Source organism: Capra hircus, chromosome 16 (assembly GCF_001704415.2).
Source record: "Capra hircus breed San Clemente chromosome 16, ASM170441v1, whole genome shotgun sequence".
Lineage (NCBI taxonomy): Eukaryota > Metazoa > Chordata > Mammalia > Artiodactyla > Bovidae > Capra > Capra hircus.
In genome coordinates this window covers 66618967-66634983 of record NC_030823.1, presented here as the reverse complement: position 1 = coordinate 66634983, position 16017 = coordinate 66618967, and the positions used below count along the sequence as shown (strand labels likewise).

At 41.6% G+C, this 16017-nt stretch overlaps 1 protein-coding gene across 2 annotated transcripts in view; it reads right to left on the bottom strand.

The window, feature by feature from the left end:
• The window catches only part of PLA2G4A (phospholipase A2 group IVA), a 163775-nt gene that overhangs the window by 61705 nt on the left and 86053 nt on the right, over window positions 1–16017 (bottom strand). For both annotated transcript variants that reach the window (XM_005690990.2, XM_018060732.1), the window contains one exon: window positions 15824–15965. In XM_005690990.2, the coding sequence (XP_005691047.1) occupies window positions 15824–15965 (142 nt within the window). The remainder of the gene's footprint in view (window positions 1–15823; window positions 15966–16017) is intronic.

Sequence of the window (16017 nt, the reverse complement as noted above, 5' to 3'; positions counted from 1 at the left end):
CTTCCCAGACCAAGAAACCTGAGCTTGATGTTAGAGATGCAAAATTATCCCATAGGGAGGGATAAAGACAAGGGAGAAGGCTGTTCTGGGGAATGGGAGCAGCACAGGCCAATGAAGAGTACTTGCAGCGAAACAGAGAGGCAGAGACTGTCTGTAGCATGACTGAGATACAAGCGTGTTTATTTGGAAAACTTATGTAGAGCCATGCAATCAATAATTAGCACAGCTGAGTCAAGAGTCATACCCTTGGCCCTGGTAGCATACCTTATCTCACGTGTGCATAGCTTTCAGGGGGCCCACAAAGTCAAAAGTCTTTTCACAATAACAAGAAGATCTTCCTTTCCTTCTTTCATTCTCATTTTCTCATGAGTGTAAAATGAAATTTTCCAGAGACTAGATGATATTAGATAGAGCAACAGTTTGACTTTAAAAACACAGAATAACCTGCATTGAGTTTCAAGCACTTAAATCCTAACACTTGGGTATTCACTCACCAGTGGGATAAATATAGACATTCGTGACATCATTTTTTGAGAACTAAAAGGACCAAAAAGGCTATAGAGTTCTTACATATAGAAAGGGAAGTCTACAGGGGTTAGGTCTTACTGGAGGTAGAACAGTGAATGGCAGGACAACCAGAACTGACTTCTTAATCCAGAGCTCTTCTGTAGTACTTGGTGGCTATCAAATTTCAAGCCAACTGAAGCCCTCATTCATGAAAACACAGCGCAATGAAGCAATTGAAATGGGTTTGAACTTGTGTATACTTAGATGAATGGAATGCTCTGAAACATAGTTTTTAAATTGTAAATAAAGTAAAATATATAAGTTCTGAAAAACTTATATGGAGAGGGATGAAACCTAAGATAGGAAACTAAAGTGGGTGAATGGAGTATAATACAGTATGAAGAGTAGTGGCACCCTACTCCGGTACTCTTGCCTGGAAAATCCCATGGATGGAGGAGCCTGGTACGCTGTAGTCCATAGGGTCGCTAAGAGTTCAGCACTGCTGAGCAATTTCACTTTCACTTTTCACTTTTATGAATTGGAGAAGGAAATGGCAACCCACTCCAGTGTTCTTGCCTGGAGAATCCCAGGGAGGGGGGAGCCTGGTGGGCTTCCGTCTATGGGGTCGCACAGAGTTGGACACGACTGAAGTGACTAAGCAGCAGCAGCAGCAAGAGTAGTTGTAAGGATGCCAGGTTAGAAATTAGGAGAAGGGATTTGAGTTGGGCCTTGAATGAAGGGCTGAGTTTATAGGTACTATAATAATAATGATAATAATAAACCATTTACTGTTACTATGTGCCAAACACTAGATTACTTCCCTGGTGGCTCAGACGGTAAAGCATCTACCTGCAATGCGAGAGACCTGGGTTCAATCCCTGGGTCAGGAAGATCCCCTGGAGAAGGAAATGGCAACCCACTCCAGTACTCTTGCCTGGAAAATCCCATGGATGGAGGAGCCTGGTGGGCTACAGTCTATGGGGTTGCAAAGACTTGGACACGACTGAGCGACTTCACTACTGCTGCTGCTGCTAAGTCACTTCAGTCGTGTCCGACTCTGTGTGACCCCATAGACGGGAGCCCACCAGGTTCCCCCGTCCCTGGGATTCTCCAGGCAAGAACACTGGAGTGGGTTGCCATTTCCTTCTCCAATGCAGGAAAAGTGAAAAGTAAAAGGGAAGTCGCTCAGTCATGTCTAACCCTTAGCGACCCCAAATAGCCACAAATAAGAAAAGGTATGTGATTCTGAGATGAAAAGATCAGCCTTAGTAGTAGGACTATACTAGGGAGCTAGGAAAAAAAGATTAGGCAAGACTTTAAAGGGGAAAAAATGTCAGGGTTGATACTGTAGAAGGAGGAAGACTATTTACATTCAGAATTATGTGGGGGCTTTTAATTCTGTTGATTTGGTTACCTGCAACACTGTGTTATTAAAAATAACGTTAAGCCCAATACAAATAAGGTAGTTCAGAGTAAAAGTAATGGGTAACACTGTTTCATTTCAACATATAATACAAAATCTACAATACTGTTCAAAGAGAAATTTCATAAGAGAAGTTGGAAAATTGAATGTAAGACCTCTTTAATCCTAAGAAAACAATTCTCCAGATGTCGTTCTTCACATGCCGGGAGCCCAGCACATAATTATGGATGACAATCTCATGTTAGGAATTTTCTGAAAATAGCCACTTATTAAACTGGGACTCATGTAACTCAGTTTTCATCATTGCTTTACAGTAACCCTAAAGAGGTTTTCAACCCACTCCAGTGATCTTGCCTGGAGAATCCCAGGGACGGGGGAGCCTGGTGGGCTGCCGGCTATGGGATCGCACAGAGTTGGACACGTCTGAAGTCACTTAGCGGCAAAGAGGTTTTCAGGTCAAAAATTTGGATTGCTATCGTTTGAAAGAAAATGCCATATTATTTGTATATAAAAATTAAATAATGAAATAATTGAACTGTACAGATTACAATTTACAACCTTATTTATGGCACATGAATTACTATGTTTTGTGTATCATTTAATTTTTGCAATTCTATGAGATATATCTTATTGCCATTTTAAAGATAAAGGCATTGAAACACAAGAAACATCACTTTTCCACGGTCATAAAGCCAGAAAGTGGTGTCCTGTGGATTTAAAGCTGGGTTTGTCAGATTCTTAAGTTTTAAATTCACTGTGCTCCACCGGAAAGATCCCCCATACCTACGGGGACCTTAGCAAAGGAAATCCTCTTTGAACTTCCTTAGCAAAGGAAATCCTTTTTGAAAAAATTTGGGGGTAGGATTAATAAAATTTTTGCTACTGGTAACATTCTGGATTCTATAAGTCATACAGAATATGCATTTTTAAAATATAAAATTAAAATTTTTATTAACTATAAATAGGAAATTTAGACTTACGAAGAAAATTTATTTCATTTAATCTTCTGTGCGTGTGTGTGCTCAGTTGCGTCCAACTCTTTACAACCCATGGACTGTAGCCCACCAGGCTCCTCTGTCCATGAAATTCTCCAGGCAAGAATACTGGAGCGGGTTGCCATTTCCTACTCCAGGAGACCTCCCTAATTCAGATATCAAACTTGTGTCTCTTGTAACTCCTACACTGGCAGCCGGATTCTTTACCAACTGCACCACCTAGGAAACCTCCTCAAAAGGAGATTATTATTTTCATGTCTCAATTGAGGAGGTATTTAAGTGCACACATTATACCGTATCTGCATCCATATTGCTGATAATCAGAATGTGAGATGCGGAGTCACGGGCACATAATTCATGCTCTTTCCTTTTCCCCATTAGAGTAACCCTTGTTGAGAGGAACCATTTGGTATTTAGCTAAATTCCTTTTTCTTTTTTTTTTTTTTTTTGCCATGGCTCATTGCTGCTGGGATCTTTCTGACCAGGGATTGAACCTGCACCCTCAGCAGTGAAAGCACATAGTCCACCAGGGAATTCCCTAAGTTACATTTCAGATTTATGCATCACTTCAGACACCAGCACAATTTTATGTAACAAATAAAGACAAACTTTGGATGTTTTAATAGGGGTAGTCATTCTGAAATAACTTCCAAAGAATAATGGGGGACTTATAAGGTGCAGATGTTAGTCCTGGCTCTAAGTCTAAAAAAATAAAAGTTGCTGTGAGATTTTAGGTTATATTTAGACTTAATTGCACCAATATTTGTGTATAAATGATATCAATGAATATTTCTCATACTTCTGTCATACGATTACAGGAAATGAATTTTATTTACCAAAACCCTGTGTTTTGATTACATTATTCTCATGCATGGGCTTGCGGATATTATTAATTTCCTCCTTTGCAAAATAAAATGTGAAGATGCTCAAAGATTTTTTTTATGTTTTAATAGATTTTAAGTTCCAACAATTATATAAGACTTTTGCCTTCTTGGTTCCTGTATTAGTCAGAGTTCTCCAAAGAAATGGAACCAGTAGGCAGGTAGGTAGGTAGGTAGGAAGGTAATCTATCTAAGTATGAAAGTGACTCACACAATTATGAAGAATGACAAGTCCAGGTTTGCCGTTGCAGTCCAAACGCCAATAGGTAAGGAACCAAGAGAGCGGATGACTCAGGTGAAGCCTGGGTCTGTTGGAGAATCCTCTTGCTTGGTAAGGTTGATCCTTTTGTTCTATGTAGGCCTTCAACTGATTAGATGGGGCCCACCCACATTATAGATGACAACTTGATTATTCAAATTTCACTGATTTGAAGATCAATCAAGGGACTTCCCTGGTGGTCCAGTGGCTAAGACTTCATGCTCCCAGTGCAGGGGGCTCAGGTTTGATCCCTGATCAGGAAACTAGTTCCCACATGCTGAGACCAAGAATTCTTATACAGCAACTAAAGATCCCATGTGCTACAAGTAATACCTGGGCAGCCAAATAAATAAATAAATACTAATCAAATAAAAAAAATCCTCCACACTGATGAAAATTGACTATCACAAGTCCACCCCTTCTCAACTCAGCAGCTATATGCATCCCTTTAACCATACTTAATCTCCAAATAAAGACAACAAGGTCATACGCCTACCTAACATGATACAGGACTTCCCTGGTGGCTCAGATGGTAAAGCCTCTGTCTACAATGCGGGAGACCCGAGTTCGATCCCTGGGTTGGGAAGATCCCCTGGAGAAGGAAATGGCAATCCATTCCAGGACTATTGCCTGGAAATTAAAAGACGCTTACTCCTTGGAAGAAAAGTTATGACCAACCTAGATAGCATATTCAAAAGCAGAGACATTACTTTGCCAACTAAGGTCCGGCTAGTCAAGGCTATGGTTTTTTCCTGTGGTCATGTATGGATGTCAGAGTTGGACTGTGAAGAAGGCTGAGCGCCAAAGAATTGATGCTTTTGAACTGTGGTATTGGAGAAGACTCTTGAAGGTCCCTTGCACTGCAAGGAGATCCAACCAGTCCATTCTGAAGGAGATCAACCCTGGGATTTCTTTGGAAGGAATGATGCTAAAGCTGAAGCTCCAGTACTTTGGCCACCTCATGCAAAAAGTTGACTCATTGGAAAAGACTCTGATGCTGGAAGGGATTGGGGGCAGGAGGAGAAGGGGACAACCGAGGATGAGATGGCTGGATGGCATCACGTACTCGATGGACGTGAGTCTGAGTGAACTCCGGGAGATGGTGATGAACAGGGAGGCCTGGAGTGCTGTGATTCATGGGGTCGCAAAGAGTCGGACACAACTGAGCGACTGAACTGAACTGAACTGCACATGATATAGATATCCTGTGTGCAAATGGAAATGCACTAATCCTTTCCCCAGAAAAGAATGCAAAGTCCTTAAATATGCTTACTCTTCTCCTTGATGCCTCATAACTTAAATAGGAATCTGTTTTTATAATTCTGTGTGTGCATGCACACACACACACATTCATAATAAATTAAGGAAGAAATATTCATGTCAAATACAATCTCATTTCAGTCATCTGGTAATAGCTGGTATTTATAACTACCTCCTGCTGCTAAGTCGCCCCAGTCATGTTGGACTCTGTGACCTCATAGACGGCAGCCCACCAGGCTCCCCGATTCCTGGGATTCTCCAGGCAAGAACACTGGAGTGGGTTGCCATTTCCCTCTCCAATGCATGAAAGTGAAAAGTGAAAGTGAAGTCGCTCAGTCGTGTACAACTCTTAGCGATTCCATGGACTGCAGCCTACCAGGCTCCTCCGCCCATGGGATTTTCCAGGCAAGAGTACTGGAGTGGGGCGCCATTGCCTCACTATCCATTCTCTATTTTCTTTGCCTTCAACCAGCACCTCAGCTAGTGGGTGATCTAATCTTCATTTCTGAAAGTTCTGGGTCATTAGCAGTCCTTCCTGGACTGGGTTCTTAGAGTTTTCCACTGATGTAACTCAGGGCATGGTAATACTAACAGACAGACACCACAGAGGATCTCTTGTATCTCAGATATACTCTTCCTTACCACATCATCAGTTCAGTTCAGTTCAGTCGCTCAGTCGTGTCCGACTCTTTGCGACCCCATGAATCGCAGCACGCCAGGCCTCCCTGTCCATCACTAACTCCCGGAGTTCAATCCTTTAACAGTCAGTAATCACCCCCACCAGGATAGTAGCTCCCTTCTTTACCTGCTGAATAAAGAGGAGGCCAAAAAGGTCAGGGAGCAGTCTTAAATTATACTTCAGTGGAATCATTGTTGCACTTTCGGTGGAAGCATTCCTTTCTCAGAATTAAGACCTCTAAGTCAGAAGAGTATAAGGTCATGCAGAATGCAGACAGGAAACAAATATTTTGCTAGTGGGTCACCGGGGGTAATAGTGAGTGGAACCACTTCCACTCTTGGAGTCATGAATCCTGGGGATAAATAGCACCAATTCTGGATGCTGATTCAGAGGATTTAAACCTCCCAGAAAACCATATTCCAGGTCTGCAAGGTACTGCCACTGAGCTGGCACTGTAACTGAGTCTTCAAAAGGTATTCTAGCATTCCATCAAAGCAGCTATTTCATGATGGTGGAAAAGATGGCAAAGCAGGTAAATTCCGGGACATGGTTCATTGCCATGCTTCATTTGCTGAGAAGCGATTTCCTTGATCAGAAGCAATGCTGTATGGAATATTACGACAGTAAATAAGGCATTTTGTATGTCTACAGATGGTAGTTTTGGCAAAATTCTTGAGTACAGGGAAGGCAAATTTGAATCCAGAGTAAGTGTTTATTCAGGTAAACACAGAACATTGCTCTTTCCATGATGGCAGCAGTCTGGTGTAATCAATCTACCACTGACGACCCATAGGAATGATGCCATGCTGGGGACTCAGGGTTGGTCTCTGCTGCTGGCCAACTGAGTACTTAGCGGCTGCTGTAGCCAGTTCAGCCTTGGCAGATGGAAGTCCACACTGCTGAATCCAAACCTAACTTCCATCCCTGCCATGATGGCCACTTTTTTCATGATCTTATTGGGTGATGACAGAGATGACTTGTGAAAGAAACTGACTGGTATCCACAGAACAGTTCATCTTACATACTTCATTAATAAAATCCTTCTCTGCTAAGGCCACTCTTTGGTGGGCATAGACCTAGGATACAGCTATTTTCCATCCATTCAGAAAGATCAATTCATACACCTCCTGTACAATCTTTTCCCTTTTTGTCATCAGTTTTCTAATTGTGTTCTTTTAAAGTCCCTAACCAAGCAGCCCAAGAATTGGCCACAGGCCATGTACCAGTATATAATTTCATGTCTGGCCACTTCCCCACCCAAGCAAAATGAAAGAGTAGGTGCCCTCTTATAACTCTGCCCTCTGGGAAGATTTCCCTTCACCACTTTCCTTCAAGGGTATCTCAGAAAGGGACTGGGGTCCTGCAGCTGTCCTCTTTCAGGTGGTACCGAAACATTTGCAAAGTCACCTGTGACAAGAAACAACTGACTCCCTTATGAGGCTCTGGATGCAGGATGGAAAAGAGAGGTTAGGGTAACAAAAGTGGGACACATGGGCAATTGGGCCACCACTTAATGGAATTTATGTGTATCTTCAGGGCCTGGTCAGCCTGATTTCATGTATAAAACTTCTTTCTATAGTATGATGGAGTGCATCCGTGCACACCCAACTTTATGGCTTGGTGGGTCAGATAACATGACAGTCAGCTGAGGTCACATGATAACTTGGTGACCTATAGTTGAGCATGCAATCTCTACTAAGGCCAAGTAAGCAGGCCAAAAGCTACTTTTCCGAAGGATAGTAGTTAATCAAAGAGGATGGCAAGGTCTTGTACCCAAGGTGCCTGTGCTGCAATCCATCTGCAAGTACCTACCCCAGCCGGCAAAGAGCACTCCTATCTGCCACACAGACAAACAGATCTGGCCCCTGGGGCAGAGCAGCTCACAACTTAACTGAGTCCTATTGTAGAGCCTTCTCTTGTTTTGGACCCCATTCAAAACTAGCTGAGGGGAGCTCCAACTGATTGTCCAACCATGTTTACAACTAAAAGGAATAGGAATTGACACAGGAAAGTGCTATTGTCATAATGAAGGTGGAAATGAGAGGAAGAATATTCTTAATGCAGGAAATCGAATAAACAAAGAAATAAAAATTCTTACTGAAAACCCAAGGTTGATTTTTATTACCTCCTTCTTTGAAACTATTTGGCTTTTTCTCCCCCTCTGTCACTAGACAGTCTTTTCTTTCTCTAGTTTTTCACTTAATTTATCTGACAAACTTAAGTATGTAATAGTAGTCTAGATAACAGAATATATTACTGAAGGACTACTTATACTCTTATTTCCATACAAAGCTATCTGTCTGTGTATTCCTTATATTCTGCCTTAAGAAGGAACATTTCCATCTTTATTCTTCCATGAAAGTTGGAACAAATTTCCTTCTCTCATTTCCCTGCTATTTTAATTTCAAATCTGAGTCCCCTAACCAGTTCTTGCTCTCTGTATAGTCAGTTATGTGGGGACATGAAAACTGTTAAGCAGCATTTCTCTTCAAATAAGAGACTCTAATCTGGAAGCTTCATCTGATTAAAAGCTATTTTGGAACAAGAACATTTAAAAGAACTGGCCTTTAAATAATCCAAATACGACAAAAATTCCCACACACAAAGTGTCACAGATCTTACTCACAGGAAAGACCTCAGCCCTTTTTATTTATGGAGGAATTATATTCATCAGAGACACTGTTCCAACAACAAGCTCACTTATCAGATTTTAATTCCATGAAAACAAAGTTGAAAGAGAAAGGGATGATTTGGAGAAATTACTTTTAGGGAATACATAGAGCTTGGAGAAATGGCAGCTGATCACAGTGGCTGCAGACACGAGAGCATTTAAACCACTTCAGTCTGGGCAAAGAGTGATGCTTTTTAGAAACTTTTCATCCAAATGACTAAAATCAATACATTTTAGAACTTCTTATTATCAAGAATAATTTTTTTTAAGTCTTAGTGCTGAGGAGAAGAAACTCTTGGGTTACTCGAAACGTTAACTATTTGACTTATTCAAGTGGCTCAGATGTTAAAGAATCCGCCTGCAATGCAGGTTCGATCCCTGGGTTGGGAAGATCCCCTGGAGGAGGGCATGGCAACACACTCCAGTATTCTTTCCTGGAGAATCTCCACGGACAGACGAGCCTGGCGGGCTACAGTCCATGGACTCGCAAAGAGTCAGACACGACTGCATGACTAAACACAGCATTATCCAAGTAGGAAAGCTCAGGTTTTATTGAATTTGACATTGCCCTGGGGTGTTAGGTAACAGCAATACCCACATATTGGTTTAATAGCTACTATTGTATTAAGTGCTACTATAGTATTAAGTAACCAAGATGTGCCTTACACATTGTTTGGGCTGGTTTACAAGCCTTTACACTCATCCTTTTAGTTGAATAAGAGACATTGTCTCTATTTTACAAGTGAAACACAGAGAAGAAGCAAGGGACCCAAATTCCTTCGGCCAAAATTCATTCTACATTTTAAGTCAACATTGGTATCCTAAACTGGATGCTGCAAAATATTTGTTGAAAACTGGGAACAAGACAGGCAACATCTCCGCATCAATGTTGAGTAGGACTGTTCTGTCTTAGACAAACTGCTATAGCAGTCTGCTCCTTTAACCTTCAGGAGGCCACCTAGCCAGTACTGAATCGAAGGTGAAGATCTTGGCAGGGAGCAAGGGAAATGGGAGCTTAAGAGGCCCTTGGCCCAGGAGAAGCACAAAATAGGAAGATGATGCTTGTGTTATGGGAATGGGTGGTGCTGAATACATCTAAGTGGATGATTTCTGCCAAGAGAAAAAAATCTCAACTAAAACATCAAAAGTTCTAATTCTAGGAATGACTACCAAAAACACGAGTTTAATATTTTTGAAGACTAGCCCAGAGAAAAGCATAATGACCTCATTCTCCATCTGCTGCAGAAAAGTCAATATGTATGAATAGTAGGCCAAATTTCATTTTCCCAGAAAGACTCTTTTTCACAACAGGAGTGCCTAGGAGATGAGGCAGCAACTTTCCTTTTGAAAAGGAAAACCCATGACCAAAGGCCACTGGACTTTTGTGGCAACATGCCCCATAGACTTTCAATTCAACCCTTCAAACTGCGATCTTTTCATCCAAACCTGTCTGCTCCCCAGTCTGTGTTAGTCACTCAGTCGCGTCTGACTCTTTGTAGAGTTGGACTGTACCTCTGTCCATGGGATTCTCCAGGCAAGAATACTGGAGTGGGTTGCCATTCCCTTCTCCAGGGGATCTTCCCACCCCAGGGATTGAACCTGCATCTCCTGAAGCTCCTGCCTCAGAAGGCGGGTTCTTTACCTCTAGCACCACCTGAGAAACCCCCTCCTCCCAATAACCTGATCAAATATTCCTCAGTTATGAGTCCCTGCTCTCTCTCTTTAGTGAACCCATCCCTTGGCTGAAATGCCAAACCACTGCCTACATTTGTGCCCTGACACTTACTGTTCCTGATGAATTTGAGGTTCTTGATGTCTCACTGTGAAAGAAATCAGTGAGACACAAAGTGATAGTTCGGAAGTGGATTTATTTAGAGAAAAATACACTCCACCGAGTATGAACCATCTCAAAAAGCTAGAGAGCACTGAAAAAGAGTGTGGTTAGTTTTAATGGGCTGACTAATCAGGCTAATCAGTGGGAGGAATATTTCAATTATTTGGGAGAAGGGGCAGAGATTTCCAGGAATGATGCCATGGTTCACTTTTTGGCCTCTGATGGTTAGCCTCACAACTGTCGTGGCGCTGGTTGGTGTATCATTTAGTTAACTATTACAATGAGCATATAATAAGGCTCAGGGTCCACTGGAAATCGAATGTGTGACCACCTTGAACCTAGTTGGTTCTTTTTTTGTCGTACCTTATGGCTATGTCATTCTTTAAAGGTTGTGCCCTGCCCCATTCCTTCCTGTTTTCATTACAACACCACATTTACTGAGGGTCTACTGCAAGCTAGGAGCTGAGCTGCTGCTGGGAATATAAAGGCGAAAAACACAGACACTGCTCTGCTCCTCGTGAAAATTATATTCTAATGGAAAAAAAACCAGACATTAAATGAAAATTTGTACAGGTATTTTAAAAGTTGATTGCGGGAGATCCAGAGAAGATAATGTACGTATCTGTGCTGTAAAAGAACATGACTGAGACCTAACTTGGACCCAGGGGGAGAGACAGAAGGATGGAGCGAATGACAAAGACTGCTTGAGTAACATGTGATCTGATTCAAGAATGAGGGGCTGTAAGTTCCCTGAAGAGGGGGTGGGGTGGGGGGAGGGGGATGGGGGAGGCAAAGGCAGACAGAAGCACCAATGAGCACACGAGAATGCAAACTGGGAAAGGGTTCTGCGAGCTCTGGAGCCAAGAGGTTACTCAGTGGAGGGGGTGGAGGGGATTTGGGATGAACTAGCAGCACGTGGGTGTCTTAACCACCTAGATCAGCAGGGAAGTCCGCACTTTGCTGTATACTTTACTTCCCAAGTGGTGCTAGTGGTAAAGAACCCGCCTGCCAATGCAGGAGACATAAGAGACACAGGTTAGATCCCTGGATTGGGAAGATCCCCTGGAGGAAGGCACAGCAACCCACTCCAGGATTCTTGCCTGGGATAATCCCATGGACAGAGGAGCCCTGTGAGCTACAGTCCACAGGGATGCAAGGAGTTGGACAAGACTGAAGCAACAGCAGGCACAGCAACATGTGAAGCTGGAAAGATGCTTTGAGGCCAGTCCTAAGAGCAGGGGAAGGATTTGAGGCTTGAGTTTGATCAAATCAGATTTGTGTTTTGGAAAGATCATTCAGACTTCAGTGTGAACAAAAAATGGAAAGAAGGAGGACAAGCATCAGTAGAACTATAAGGAGGAGAGGATTTGATGTTTGGATTCAAATATGCTGAGTGTGAGGTGTGAGGAATACAAGTGAATGAATCAGCAAAAGGAGGTACTGATATTTAGGGCTGAAGATCACAAGGGAGGTTCTAAGTCACTGAGAACCAACACCATCTCAGCCCAAAGGTGTTGGGTGAAACATGGAAGAGAGAAAAGTGCAGAATGAAGAGAAAAGGGGCTTGGGACTGAGTCTTGAAGAACTCACAAATAATGTGCAGAGAAAGAAGATCTGGTAAAGGGAACCAAATAGGCATGATGAAAATAAAGAGAAGACACTAGATATAGTGATGCCAAGGGGAGAAAGGGTGAGAACACCTGGGAGATTGGCATTGACACATAGGCCCTATTGATACTATGTATAAAATAGGTAACTCGGACACGACTGAGCAACTGAACTGAACTGAACTGAATGAGAACCTACTGAGCGGAACCAGGGTCTCCTGCATGGCAGGCAGACTCTTTACCATCTGAGCCAGCAGGGAAGCCCAGATCGCAGAGGGAACTCTGCTTAACGCGCTGTGGTGACCTGAACGGGAAGGAAGCCCAAAAGGGAGGGAATAGATGTGCATGTATGGCTGACTCATTCTGCTGTACAGCAGACACTAACACGACATTGTAAAGCGTCTATGCTCCGACAAAAACTAATTTTTAAAAGAGAGAGAAGACAGTAAGTGAAGGAGAGTGAGTGTTTCAAATAGCAGAAAACATGAGTCATTTGCAGCTATCGAATCAGGTTTAAGGCAGGGCCAGAAGGTCCTTTTGCACATGTTCCTTGGTACTGGGGACAGTGGCACAGCTGCAGTAGAGTCATGAGGGCAGATGCCTGAGGGAAGCAAGGAAGTAGAATGAGGTTGTGTAGGAAACTGGGAAATTTTGTGAAGATAAGGAGAGAAGCAGAGCAGAAAAGAGAAGGGAATGTCCGTTCCAGGGGGATTTTTATGGTTCTGTTTTTTTTTTTTTTCTAAATGTATCAGAGTTTAGAGCATGGTTATGTTTTTATAGGAAAAGTTCACGCAGAGGTCAAGGCCAACAATAGAGGTGGGGAGTGGTCCTGCGAGGACTGGAAAGGTGCCATGTTGGGATTCCTAATCAGGGTTTGCAATCCCTATCTGTGGTGTGAGGTGACTGAATTGGAAAGAAAAGGTGTGGTTTCTTCTACTGAACTCAGAGGGAAGTGGCAAAGGCTAAGCCTGGGCTGTGGAATATGTCAATCCTCTGGCAAGAAATGAAAGATTTATCATCTCATGACTTTTAATTTCCCAGATTAGCAGGCAAGTCTATCCATTGTGAGGGAGCCAGAGGGTGGATAAGCAGCTGGGAATAAGAAACATTCTCATTCCATTTGCAAATAAATGGAAAGCAGCAAGGTGAGGAAGCACTGAGACAGCCAGAAAGGGTCTCCCAAATGAAGCTGAGAGCCATGAATTAACAAAGATACCCATTTCCATCACTTTTTTTCTGCATAAATGTCTTTCTCTCCAGCGAGGCTTTAAACCTCACCAAGGAAAGTGACTGGTATTAACCATTTCAGCTTTGTTCACCTTCAGTTCCTAGCACAATGTCTCAATGAATGACAAATGGCAGAAAAGAAAAATAACTTGAAATACCATTTCTCTGCTCCAAGAATATAACAGTGTCGGACAAGGCTGGGGACAAAAAGAAGGTGTAGAACTGCTGAAAAAAGGTAGAAAACAAGATCATAAAGACATCCCAGGAAACCAGAAACTCCTGAGTAATATGTACTCAAGGATGTGTCTTCAAGGACTTATTAACTGAGGCAATAAAAAGTGAAGTCACTCAGTTGTGTCTGACTCTTTGCAACCCCTTGGACTGTAGCCTACTAGGCTCCTCCATCTGTGGGATTTCCCAGGCAAGAATGCTGAAGTGGGTTGCCATTTCCTTCTCGAGGGGATCTGCCCAACCCAGGGATCGAACCCAGGTCTCCCACATTGTAGGTGGATGCTTTACCGTCTAAGCCACCAGGGAAGTCACGCTAACTGAGACAATAGTCAACCACAAGATGAAGGACTGAAGAGAAGTCTCTCACTTTTTCTTAAACAGAAACATCCATGGAGGTTTGGCTCCTCCTCCAAGCTTCCTTTTAACAAAAACTGCCAATCAGCAGCATCTTATCTTACAGTTTGCTCCTATCATAGCAAAGCCATTTCAGCATCAGCAGACTGGCTTTTGACCTCGATACTCACCTAGAAACACAGGTAGATACTCTGTCATCACATATGGAACAGGTACACATCTGATCCCCTTATTCAGAATTTCTCTCTCATTTCCAATTGCATTTGTTCCTTAATTTACAATAATCTTGAATATCTGATCTGTGAGTACATGCATGGGGATAAATATGCATGCTTATAGATATATATTGATTTATGCATTTAATAGGGGCTTTCCTAATAGCTCAGTTGGTAAAGAATCTGCCTGCAATGCAGGAGACCCCAGTTCGATACCTGGGTCAGCAAGGTCCCCTGGAGAAGGAAAAAGCTACTCACTCCAGTATTCTTGGGCTTCCCTTGTTGTTCAGCAGGTAAAGAATCCACCTGCAATGCAGGAGACCTGGGTTGGATCCCTAGATTGGGAAGATCCGCTGGAGAAGGGAAAGGCTACCCACTCCAGTATTCTGGCATGGAGAATTCCACGGACTATACAGTCCATGGGGTCTCAAAGAGTCAGACACAACTGAGCAACTTTCACTTTCATGCATTTAATATCTTTCTAAAAGTAAATTATATTCATCTAAAATATTCAATTAACAGAAAAGCTCAAAGCAATAAGTAAAAAGTATTGCTGATATGCCATTAAGAAGAAATTCCATTATTATCATTTGATGAGCATTTCTACAGCATTTTTTAAAATGTTGTTTCATTGAGGTATGATTGACATATCTTATAACTGCTTTAGGTGTACAACATAATGATTTGTTATTTGTATATATTGTGAAATTATCACCATAATAAGTCTAGCTAATATTCATCCCTATACATAGTTATAAATTTTTTTCTTGTGATAAAAACTTTTAATATCTACCCTTAGCAACTTTCAAATATATAATACAGAATTATTAACCATGGCAGAAATTTATTTTGTAGATTTCAGAAAGAAGAATAGACCAATAGATGGATGGATGGGTAGATGGACGGATGGATGGGTAGATAGGTAGGTAGGCAGGTAGATACATACATACATACATAAATCAGAGAAGGGGTAAGTAGATAAACAGACAAAAACTGGATTATATAATATGTTACTGAATAAAATAAATGCCATTGACTTTGCTGGAATTTAAGGGAAGAAAAATGAGTTAAAGTACAATTGAAGGATTGTACTTTCAATATTCATTGACAAACTTTTTAAATTTTAACATCTCTTTATAATTAGAATCATGAAAAATATTCACAATGTGGAGATCATTGTTTTAACTACCTGGTCAACTTTGGATATCTTTTCACTACCTGATATGAAATAGTAATAATTTGAAACACTTCCTTTTATCTCCTCTATTCATGTCTTTTAAGAAAAAAAATTTGTTTGTTGTTGTCATTAAGATTTATAACATTTTGTTCTGGCTCAGTAATGATAATTTCGACAATTATTTAATCTTAGTTTGTATTAAAATGAATTCAAGACCCGTTTACAGGTTAAACTTTTCCTACAAATGAAATGAACATCTTGTTTGTGCATCAGTATGCCTATGCCTCTTTTAAAAATTACATCTGATAAATACTAACAAATATGGGCAGACCTTGTGATGATCTTCCTCAAAGAGTTTCCATTTATGAAACACTCACCTTACCGTAGAAAGATAGAGAAATAATACTCAGTCTCAATATCTTCACATTTGAGAGCAATTTGAGAGAAAGCACAAAAAAGTTGTTATTAAATTGCAAAACCATTTTGAAAAATTTCCAACTCACATCACGTGTAGAATGCAAGCCTTCACTATTCTTCGGGCCCAGCAGTTTCTTCATGTTTTCCTTTATGTTTTCCTTTCTCTGTTGTCTGAAAGCTTTTTCCTGGTCACACAGAGCCATACTAAATCGGAGATCAGGGGATGAACTGCATATAAAACAGAGATAATGAACTAATGACCTCAAGTCTATAGCCTTGT